The sequence below is a fragment of the Capsicum annuum genome, chromosome 11 (genome assembly GCF_002878395.1).
Source record: "Capsicum annuum cultivar UCD-10X-F1 chromosome 11, UCD10Xv1.1, whole genome shotgun sequence".
Taxonomy (NCBI): domain Eukaryota; kingdom Viridiplantae; phylum Streptophyta; class Magnoliopsida; order Solanales; family Solanaceae; genus Capsicum; species Capsicum annuum.
The window spans coordinates 78,923,639-78,935,879 of record NC_061121.1 but is presented as its reverse complement, the minus strand read 5'-3'; the positions used below and the strand labels follow the sequence as shown (position 1 = coordinate 78,935,879).

The 12,241-nt window shown below is 38.8% G+C and overlaps 1 protein-coding gene across 2 annotated transcripts in view; it reads left to right on the top strand.

Moving 5' to 3' along the window:
- Positions 1-11,815, top strand: part of LOC107847432 (regulator of G-protein signaling 1) — a 39,330-nt gene extending 27,515 nt beyond the window's left edge. The window contains exons 7-11 of one of the 2 annotated variants that reach the window (XM_016691665.2): positions 9,838-9,926; positions 10,020-10,258; positions 10,555-10,679; positions 10,839-10,960; positions 11,107-11,815. In XM_016691665.2, the coding sequence (XP_016547151.1) occupies positions 9,838-9,926; positions 10,020-10,258; positions 10,555-10,679; positions 10,839-10,960; positions 11,107-11,316 (785 nt within the window). In that variant the 3' untranslated portion in view covers positions 11,317-11,815. The remainder of the gene's footprint in view (positions 1-9,837; positions 9,927-10,019; positions 10,259-10,554; positions 10,680-10,838; positions 10,961-11,106) is intronic. The other variant, NM_001324639.1, reaches the window with a different exon arrangement.
- The last annotated feature ends 426 nt before the right edge of the window (positions 11,816-12,241 follow it).

Here is a 12,241-nt window from a genome sequence, read left to right as displayed (position 1 = left end):
CAATACTTACCATTCAGCACTTCACGCATCCCCATTTCAAGTTGTTAATGGTCGTGAGCCTCCTCGGTTGAAATCATACATGGCTGGTTCATCTCGAGTTGATGTTGTAGACCGAGCATTAATTGATCGAGATGTTGCCTTATTGGGATTTTCGAGCTAAGCTCCAACAGGCGCAACACAAGATGAAAACAGTTTATGATAAAGGACATCGTGATGTGGAATTTTCTCGAGGATCTTATGTCTGGTTATGTCTACATCCATATCGCCAAAAAACTTTGGCTAGTCGCGTCCATCATAAGCTTGCACCAAAATATTATGGTCCTATTGCAGTCTTGAAACGCATTGGGTCTGTTGCTTGTCAGCTTGGTTTACCTACAAGTTGCAAACTTTATGATGTGTTTCATGTGTCACTTCTTAAGCCATTCAAGGGTGAGGTACTTACAACTCCACGTTCCCACCCCTTGCTTCGTGGTCAAATCGTGTTTGAATCATGGTAATTGGGAAATTCTGGTACAGTGGTGCGGCCAATCTGATGAGGACTCCACCTGGGAGTCAGTGCATTATTTCAAATCTGCCTTTCCAAGACTTCAAGCTTGAGGACAAGATTTTTCTCCGGGAAGGGGATAATGTTATTGATGCTTTTGTCGGGAAACAATATTCCAGACGCAAGAAGTAATAAGATTAATAGGACTGATAATGATGTTTATTTTCTGAATTATTTTGTTAGTAGAATAGAACTTCCATTAGTAGATTAGAACTCTTGTTAATTTAGTTTTATAGGGCTTTTTCTATTTCTAGTTTGTTAGGACTCTTTGGTACTGTAAACCTCTATTTAAGAGAGTTGACGTTATTAATAAAAACAAGTTTGCTTTTATCAGGAAAGTCGGAGCTTTGTCAAACAAGTTCCTTGGTACGCAGTTCCCTGAATGAACTGCAAAATTCAGTAATCATAGGTAAGTCACGAAACAAAAACAGGGGCTTAGACCATAACATTAGGTCTGACTTCCAAGTTAATTGTCCAGCGAATCGATTCAGAACTAGGGGCCATAAAATAAGCATCATCAAAGGCTCCATACTCATCATACTCCTCTCTTCCATATTCCTTAAGGTGGACGGGACGGGTTTGATTGTTTGGGACTTGGTTTAGAGGAATTGGATTTTGTGGAGGTTGAGGTATTTGGTTTAGAGGAATTGGATTTTGTGGAGGTTGAGGTCGTTGGTTTAGTGGATCTTGGAAGGGAGGGTTCAGATTTGGTGGAGGTAATTGACGACCAAGTCCTTCTTGTGGGACTAGAGGAGATTGTGAATGAAATGACATGTTGAATTCTCGGCCTTGGGGGTAGGGAGTAGCTTGGATTGCAACATTTAGTGGTGGTCTTGGTGTATTGAGCATTGGATGTGAGGTTTCGGGGGAAATGGTAGCAGAAGTGTTTTGGTTATGTCCACTTGAAGAAACATGGTAGTGTTGAGGAGTAGTAGGGCGGGAGTTCCTTTGACTCCACATGTTCCAACCTCCCACTCATGGTTGTCACATCCCCTTTCAATGATGTTACATCCCCCTTCACCGAAGACACATCCATTTCTAACTTCCCAAGACTCACTTGCATTCTTTCCAAAGTTCGGTTGAGGCCCTCAATAAAAGCCATGAGGATATTGGTATCATTGTTGCCCACGGTTTGGGAGGTCGTTCCCTCCATTGCAATGTATTACCTACAAAATCAACAAACAAGTTAGTGTAAACCTCTCTTCGCTCACTCTTTTGGTTCACCTCACACTTTTAGTTCCACAAGTGGTGTAAATTGGCTAGTAACCCGTGAATCCTTAAGGTATGAGTATGCTCTTGTCTGCTCTTGTCTGGAGTAGATTCTTGTTCGAAGACTCAAAGAATTCTCGTTCGAAGATTCAAAGAATTCTCGTCGGACTAGAACCAAGAAGCACAACGTATTCAAAAGATAAAAGCACCCAAGTAAATGTTGACACGAACAAAGGATTCAAAGAACTAATTGACAACCTAGTAGGAGTTTACTAGTTTATTAATTAGTTCTAGGATTAACTAATTGAAACTAAGAATCAACAATTAGAAACCAGGAAAAGCCAAATTTGAGCTCAATATTGACGTGAACAGTAGTAAGGGTGACGTGGCAGCAAGCAATTTGTCTCGGGCCCACACAATTTTGTCACAAATTTGAATTTTCAACTTTCACACAATTTGGAATGGAAGACAATTGGTTTTGGAGGGAAAGTATAAGTCTTGAGTCCCTTTGTAAGTTTAATCTCAAAGAGGATAAAGTTGACTTGTACTAGTCCCACAAACAAGGCCCATGAAACAAGGAAAAGTGGTTGGAAAGTTGATGTCAAGCCTAGGAAGTGGCGGGTTCAAGTTTTCTCACAAACAACTTTATAACTTTTGTCTTCACCTTTTTGAATCAATTTTGCATTTTTGTAAGTTAAGTTATAAGACTAGGTGAAGAACAAGATGAATACAACAACAATCTTCAAGAACACCACCACAACACACCAACAATGTCCACTTTAACAGCAAACAACAATACACAACATGACCAACTTTAAGTTCACCACAACAATGTCAATATTATAAGCTCAACTTTAGATCTAGGCACCTTTTGTGCTAGTGAGAAAGAAACCAACACAAGAAACACACTAGACAATCAAAAACCTACTAGATCTAGTTACAAACCCTCTGCCAAGACAACTTCACAAGAACAACAAATTTCGGCCAAGGTCCAACAACAAGACATTGTTTCTAACTTTGGTAAGATCTTCCCAAGATTGATTTTGTTAGAACAAAATCAAGCCTTGAGCTTTGATACCAAATGATACAAGATCAAGCATACAACAAGACAACAACAAGAAGCAAAACAATAGTAAATTGAAGATGGCCACACGCGGCTTCATTATATCAACATCCCAACTACAATATTACAAGATTACAAGATAGACAACAACTTGACACAAGATATTCTAGAATCTAAGAACCCTAGCAACATGAAAGGACCCTAAAACTAAAGAATGTCCACACCAAGTTCTTACTTAGATCAGGAGGAACTCATGAACCTTAAGACCTAGAGTTTCTAGCCCAGAGATTACACAAGTGTTACTACACTTTGTTGTCAAGTTTCGGGTTCCCACAAGAACAAGAGAGAGAAGTTCTCAAAACATTAGAAAACTTGTGTTGTAAGAATATCAATAATGAACTAAGTCTAGAAATTACCGTAATATTACCTATTTATATTACACCATAAAAGGAAAGGAAAATGACCATTCTATCCTTGGCCTAGGGGTGGCTTTGGAGTGTAAGTTTATTACACTTCAAAGACCCTCTTCACACTTCAAAACATTTAATCCTAGTGTTGGATCGATCGCACACTCACACACAGCCAATTGCATGAACATGACTTGGAGTTTTTGTAACTCCTGAGCTTGGCTACATGTGAATGGCCTTGAACTCGTTGGATAGCTTGGTAAACCTATATCACTTCTTCCAAGTCATTGTGTAAGAATGTGGTATTGATGTTTTTGTCGGGAAGAATGTGGTATTGATGTTTTTGTCGGGAAATAATATTCCATACACAAGAATTAATAGGATTAATAGGACTGATAATGATTACTATTTTCTAAATTATTTTGCTCGTAGAATAAAACTTCCCTGAGTGGATTAGGACTCTTGTTAATTCAGTTTTATAGGGCTTTTTCTATTTCTAGCTTGTTAAGACTCTTTGCTACTGTAAACCTCTATTTAAGAGAGTTGAGGTTTTTAATAAAACAAGTTGGATTTTGTCAAAAGTGTTTGGACTTTCTCAAACAAGTTCCCAGGTGTGCAATTCCCTGAATGAACTGCAAATTCAACAATCATAGGCAAGTCACGAAACAAAAACAAGGGCTTAGACCATAACGTTAGGTCTGACTTCCAAGTTAGTCGTCTAGCAACTCGATCCAGAAGTAGGGGCAATAACAATTTGGTATCAGAGCTTGTCACCATGGATGAGAGTACTGTAGAAACAAGGCTACAAAGTCTGTACTGGAAGCCCAAACTCAGACCGAAGCAAAAGTAGCAGCTTCGGAAGCAAGGATAGACGCCAAATTCCGCAACTATTGCAACAAATTGAAACCTTAATCCACACCACATCACGTGCAAAGGGAGTTGAAGTTGGAGACAATAGTGCTGCTGCTTCTGTCCAACGAACCAGTAACACAAGCGAACAACTGGATGTGCATCTAGGAGGAAGAAACAACAACCACCTTGGGATTGATGACAACAATGGAAGAAGAGGTATAGTTCCCAGATACACTAAATTAGACTTTTCTATTTATGATGGACGTGAAGATCCTCTTATTTGGCTTCATCGTTGTGAGAAAATTTTCTCTAACCAGCATACCACCAACCAAGAAAAAGTAGGCATTGCTGCTTTTCACATGGTAGGGGAGGCACAATTGTGGGTTTATCAACTAGAACTGGAGGAACCAAATTTAACATGGGGTGTCTTCAAAGAATATTGTACTCTTCGTTTTGGCCCACCAACGAAAAGCAATCCATTAGGGGGATTGATCAACTTGAAACAAACTGGTTCTGTTGAAGATTATCAGAGGGACTTCCAACGGATGTTGGCTTGTGCATTATCTGTACGTTTAGACCAACAAGTAGATATGTTTACAGCAGGTTTAGTTGATTTGATTCGTCTCGATGTTGAATTACAGAACCCATTTAACCTAGTACAAGCAATGAGTTTGGCGAACATTTGAGAAGAAGATACAAATTTCTTCTAGCACACAAAGGGCTATAATTCAACCTCAAAGGGCTGCCACTGCAGCAGTAACTCCGGGGGCTAAGGTAACTGCTACTAATCCTTTTGTGAAAAGGTTGACTTGTGCCAAGATGGCGGCGCCCAACGAGCAAAGGGGTTGTGCTACAACTGTGATGATCCTTATGTTCAAGGCCATCAGTGCAAAAAGTTATTTTGGCTGGAAATAAAGGATACAAAATTTGATGATGTAATAAGGAGAGCATTCCATCTCACTCCATGCACAACATGCAGATAATATACAGCTACAAGCTGCAATTGATTAGAAGTTGGAATCTAAAGATGTACCGACGAATAGTGGAGAGCTTGCCATCTCACTCCATGCTATCACAGGCAAACAACATGCCGATACTATGCAGTTGTTGGAATCAGAAGATGTACCAACAAATAGTGGAGAACCTACCATCTCACTCCATGCTATCACAAGCAAACAACATGCCGATACTATGCAGTTGCAGGTTGTAATTGATAAGAAGTTGTTGCTTAGCTTAGTCGATTCAGGCAGTACACATAATTTTATTAGCTGTACGACTGTCCAATATTTAGACTTGCCAATCCAACGTCGAAAAAATCTCTATGTATCAGGCGAATGGAGAGAAAATTTCCAGTTTGGGCATTTGCATAGTAGTATAATTTTCTGTAGCTAACCATTCCTTCAATGTTGATTTATGTGATTCCTTTGGATGCTTTTCATATTTTCCTAGGTATCAAGTGGTTGCAAACCCTCTACCCTATTCTGTGGGATTTTGCGTTATTAACCATGAGCTTTCAAGTAAAAGGGAAGCAGTTCATTCTAGATGGAGAACAACAATTATTTCAGCCACACCTACATCTTTTGTAGGATTCTATGCAAGGTGAGCTCGAGAAAGTATTAGCCGAATTTGATGAGCTATTCGAAGAACTTGTGGGTCTGCATCCTATGCGTTCTTGTGATCATCGCATATGTTTACTACTGGGAACTGATCCTGTGGTATTTCGGCCCTATCGATACCCTCATTTTTAGAAAGATGAGCTTGAGAAACAGTGTGATCAAATGCTCTAGCAAGGCATTATTCGATCCAGTCGTTCCCCATTCTCTTCACCTGTAATGTTGGTCTGGAAACATGATGAAACATGACGCTTTTGCGTGGATTATAGGGAGCTAAATGCCAAAACAGTGAAGGAAAAATTCCCTATTCCAGTGGTGGAGGAATTACCTGAAGAATTGCATGGCACACAATTTTTCACCAAGCTTGATCTTCACTCGGGTTATTATCAAGTTCGCATGGACTCCACAGATGTTGAGAAGACGCTTTCAGAACACGTCATGGTCATTTTGAGTTCCTTGTCATGCCATTCGGGTTGACTAATGCTCCTTCTACCTTTCAAGCATTGATGAATGAGATATTCCGAAGGTACATATGTCAATTTGTACTTATATTTTTTTTATGACATCTTTGTGTATAGCAAGACTTGGAAGGATCATCTGGTACACATTCGATTCTTCTTTGAGTTGCTGCAAGCTCATCAGCTCTATTTTAAAAAATCCAAATGTTCCTTTGGCGAAAATCAAGCAGCTTATTTGGGCCACACAATCTTCAACATAGGTGTGTCAGCTGATGCTAACAAAATTGAGGTCGTAATGGACTGGCCTCAACCACAATCTACAACAACATTGCGGGGATTCTTAGGCTTGATAGGATGTTATCGTAAGTTTATCAAAAATTACGGTTTGATTGCTGCCCCTTTAACAAGTATGCTTAAGCGACATGCTTTTAAGTGGAATGATGATGCACTTGCTTCTTTCGAAACTCTTAAAAAGGCATTAGTTGCTGCCCTGGTGTTACAGTTACCAAACTTTGAAGAAGAATTGTTGTTGAGTGTGATGCGTCGGGTGTTGGAATAGGAGCAATCCTTCAACAAGAAGGACACCCCCATTGCTTTTTTTAGTCGTAAGCTAGCTGGCCAACACTTGAAACTTCCAGCTTATGAACGTGAATTGATAGGCTTGACAAAGACAGTTCAACGTTGGAGGCCTTATCTCTTGGGTCGAGCCTTTCTAATTCGAACAAATCATTATAACCTTAAATTCCTGCTAGATCAACGTGTTACTACTTCTTCTCAACAACATTGGCGTAGCAAGCTGATGGGGTTTGATTTTCAGTTGGAATACAAGGCTGGAGATTGAAACCGCAGCAGATGCATTATCACGGCTAGAAGAGGTTGGAGATATGTTATTTGCTATTTCTCATCCAGAAGTTTTGATATTCGAGGAAGTCCGGGAAGAGGTCAAGCAGTCACCAATTCTTCAGGAATTTCGAGCTAAAATTGAACGGGGAGAGATGGATGACGGTTGGGTGTTTCGAGATGGGTTGTTGTTCTTCAAAGATAGGGTCTATCTCTTGCCAAACTCATCATTGGTAAACTCTTTCTTGTCCGGGATTCATGATAGCACCCATGAAGGCGTTCAGAAGGACGTGTTGTTCCCACCCCTTGCCCCGTGCTCAGATCGCATTTGAGTCGTGGTAATTGGGAAATTCTGGTGCAGTGGTGTGGCCTATCCGTTGAGGACTCCACTCGGAGACGGTGCATCATTTCAAATTTGCCTTTCCAAACTTAAAGCTTGAGGACAAGCTTTTTCTTCGGGAAGGGGATAATGTTATTGATGCTTTTGTAGGGAAACAATATTCTAGACGCAAGAATTAATAGGATTAATCGGACTGATAATGATTAATATTTTCTGAATTATTTTGCTAGTAGAATAGAACTTCCCTGTGTGGATTAGGATTCTTGTTAATTCAGTTTTATAGGGCTTTTTCTATTTCTAGTTTGTTAGGACTCTTTGCTACTGTAAACCTCTATTTAAGAGAGTTGAGGTTATTAATAAAACAAGTTGGATTTTGTCAAGAGAGTCGGGACTTTCTCAAACAAGTTCCCAGGTGTGCAGTTCCCTTCCCTGAATAAATTGCAAAATTCAGCAATCATAGGCAAGTCACGAAACAAAAACAAGGGCTTAGACCATAACGTTAGGTCGGACTTCCAGGTTAGTCGTCCAGCGACTCGATCCAGAACTAGAGGTCATAACAGAATGCATCTTTTACATCAAACTGTTGCAATTCCCAATCAAGGTTGGCTGCACAAGATAACAAGATTCTGATTGCGTTCATCTTTGCAACTGTGGCAGATGTATCTTGATAGTCATCTCCATACATTTGAGTGAATCCCTTAGCTACCAATCAGGCCTTGAACCTCTCAATCGAACCATTTGCTTTATGTTTCACAGTGAACACCCACTTGCAGCCGACCAATTTCTTGTCTGGTGGAGGAACGACTAATTCCCAAGTGTTTTTGCTAGAGCCTTCATTTCTTCAAGCATAGCTTCTTTTCACTTGGGATCTTTGAAAGCTTCCTTCCAATCTTGTGGAATAGACACAGGAAATGGACAAGGCAAAAGCTCTATAGGAGGGAACAAGGAATAATAGGAAACAAAGTTAGAAATAGGATGTTTGGTACAAGATTTGACCCTTTTTCTTTGATCAATAGGTATATCTAAATCATCAGTAGAATCAGAGATTGGAGATGATTCACCAGAAGAAAAAAGGATTGACGGAGTAGTCTGCATGATGGCTTCTTCGATCTTGTTTCTCCTTGAATATCTCATCAAATCAGGTTTATCCAATGTCCAGTAGTAGTCTCCCCCTGAACAACACATCTAATAGTTTCCTCCAGAGAATTCTCTTTGATGGAACTCTCACTTGGAGTAAGGCCATCAACAAATCCAGAACTAGATATCACCTCTTCTCTTTCATTACTCTCCCCTGAAGAGGTGATTGAGTTCCATTAACATAAGGTTCAGACTCTCTAAATCTAACATCCATACTGACAAAATACTTCCTTGTTGGAGGATAGTAACACCGATAACCTTTCTGTGTTGGAGAATACCCAACAAAGACACATTTAAGGGCCATCAGATCTAGTTTCCCTACATTCCTAGTGTGAACAAAACAGACACATCCGAACACCTTAGGAGGAACAATATAGGCATTATTCCCTTGTAAAATCTCTAAAGGACTCTTAAAATTGAGTGCTTTTAGAGGCATTCTATCGATAAGTCAAGCAGCTTCTAGAATTGCATCACCACAGTAAGGTTTTGGGAGATTCATAATGAACATAAGAGATCTAGCAACTTCTAAGAAATGTCTATTTTTCCGTTCAGTCACTCCATTTTGTGCACTAGTGTAAGGACAACTAGTTCGGTGGATGATCCATATCTTGTCATCAAACTGAGTGCAAACCATCTTATGAAAAGATTGAAAGCAAGAAAATACATCACTTTTTGCTCTTATAACATACAGCCAAGTCATCCTAGTGCAATCATCAATAAAAGTGACAAACCATCAATAGTGCTGGAGAGAGGAATCTCTTATCTCCTAAAAGGCACGAGCTCTGATACCATGAAGACTTTTAGAAGAGAGATTTTATTAACTCTCAAGTATATCTATGCTACCAATTACAGAGGTATTTATACACCAAGCTGAAGCCTAACTATGAAATATACATTTAAGGAAACAGAAAATAAATCTCTATAGTGCTGGAAACTAGATCAAATTAGAATCTGCCTAATTAGAGATTTGATCATATCAGAATCATATCAAAATGAGATCAGAATCAGATTTGAATCTGAATAAATTTGAACAAAATCAGATTTATCAACAAAGGCATATAAACGTCTGTAGTATCATAACTTGTTTTTCTCAGCTTAAATGTTCATTGTTTTTTTCTTAAATGATTAAGTATATTCATTGGTATCCAGACTACACTTGTGGGAGTATACTGGATATTGTTTGTTGTATATCCATTGGTTTGCTACTCCTGCTTTATTCAAATACATATTTTATGGCTTTCGTCTGTCTGTTTCCCTGTTCACTGTTAATAATTTTTAGTTCAAAACATAATAGAAGTCTAAAATGATATTTCTTCTTTGACATTTCCCAAGAATATTTTGTGCTGATACCACTGAATTTTTCTCTGTATCAAGGAATATGGGTGGCTGCTTATGTTATGAATGAGGTTCGCGAGGATATTTCATGGCTAGAAATTGCATCCAGATTTTTGTTATTAGTTATGGTACAATTTCCTGATCTTGTGCTACTTTGTTGATGTGTGGGTATCAGAATATTTTTGTTGATTGCCTACAGTTTTTCTCTTGTTATTCACCAGACAAGTGTCCTTGTGCTGGCATTCTTCTCCTTCTCAATTTCTCAACCTCTTGTCTCACTTATGAGCTTGAGAAAGAAGGATGAGAAGGAATACAAGACAATGAGTCAGGCATTAGGCATATCTGATAGCGGGATCCTATTACAGAGGGAATCATCAAGCATTCTAGATCCCAATGAACCGTTGGATAAGCTCCTGCTAAACCGAAGGTTCCGTCAGTCCTTCATGGAATTTGCAGACAGGTATTCTTTCTCCTTTTGCGAAAATATCATCATATCTTTATGCTGTGTGCATGGATCAGCTTATCATATTGAAGAGAGAAGATGGTCCTGTCTTACTTCCTTGATTTAACATAATTGAATATTAAAATAAATAAAATGTATTTGACATTCTTGAAACAAATAAAAGGAAATGACAGACGAAATCAGACCATCTTTTCTAGAGATACTCTGACAGACAGGTAATCAACCCTATGACTGCTGAAATTGACTTTACAGTAATGGAATGACCTTTTTTTTTTATTTGGTTCACATCGTAGTTGTCTGGCTGGAGAGAGTGTGCATTTCCTTGATGAAGTGCAACATTTTGATAAAATTCCTGTTCAAGATTCAGTTAGGAGGATTTACATGGCACGCCACATAATAGAGAAGTATATAGCTGCAGGTAAGGTCAATTCTTATATGAAGCAAATTTTGATGGTCATGTTAAACTTGATTGATTACACTCTTCGATTTTCTACTTTATCCTCTCTCTGGAAAGCGCATGCTTGTGCTTTAATTGTGATGGTTTGCTGACCTGCATTTTCTCATTAAACATCCGTAGGAGCACCAATGGAAGTCAACATTTCTCACCGGATCCGGCAGGAAATTTTGAGTACTACTGATCTCTCCCACACCGATCTCTTCAAAAATGCTTTAGGTGAACTGATGCAGCTAATGAAACTGGTTGGTCTTTCATCTCTAAACCATCACTTGCTATAGGGCAATGGTATTTTGCATTTGCTTAGTTGTCCTCTTTCTGTCTGTCGTTCTCTGTCTTACTCTCATCATCTCTTGTACTATTGTTCAATCGTTCTTGTGGGCATACAAAGAATTTAGCAAAAGATTACTGGTCATCAATGTACTTCATGAAGCTGGAAGAGGATATCCGCATGGGAGCAGTTGATCCAGAGATGGAACATGCTAGTGGTTGGAATTTTTCCCCAAGATTGAGTTCTGTCCATTGCAGTGATGACCCTTTCCAGCATGAACATAGCCCCAGAAATTCTGGATGTCACAATCATGATTCAGAATTGCAATGACAAAACATGTGAGTGGGGTCATGACTTCCCAACTTGATGAGTTGCATATATTTGGCAGTGAACAGGAAGGCCCTAAAGAATCCAGCATATCCTAATGGATTGAGCCAAAGAGACGTGATATTCATCTTCACATGATGGGAGCTCCAGCTGCCTCATTCTCCTGTTCCTAAATGATAGGAGTCTTCAAGACCAAATTTGCTGTGTGGTGTTGCCTTCTGTTTGGACCTTAAGGAGTAACGACAAGATCATCATGTCAAAGTACTGCGCGTTGGCTGTCATGGAAGTGGGCTTCTTGTATTAAATAGAGGAAACTTTGTTGTCACTTGTGGGTGCCAATTTATGCTGGCTGGTAGATTCAACAATGAATGAGGACATATACTTGTGGTTATTTAGCGTACTTATGTATCTAATTGGAACATCCGTGGTGTAGCTACTAGACTTGTAATATAACTCAACACGTGAAAAACTTTGATATCCATTGTTGTCTTAAGTTGTGAAAGTTTGTCAAGTTTGTCCATCATTAGCAGTATCCAGATAAAACTAATGGAAATGAACTATAAGCAGGGGTCTTCTATAAGGTACGAGTAACTGCAGTTTTTTTTCTATTTCCTTTTTTTACAATCAGAGAACTTTGAAGGCTAATATATATGAATTTCAACAGACAATTCAGCTTACGCGAAATTTTAAGGAAATTATTCTTTTTTGTTTTATATACTAGTCTCTACACACGTGTTATGCAATACCCATATCAATGAAAACACTCTTTTTAAAACAACATAAGTATCATTTAAAACATATTGGCATGAGTTATAAAATTAAAATTACAAATTTTTGAAAATGATAAAATTAATGCTATTTAGGACTTTGATCCACTCTAGTGGCTGTCCATTTAGATTGATCTTGGACTTGTACTTGCTTCATATCT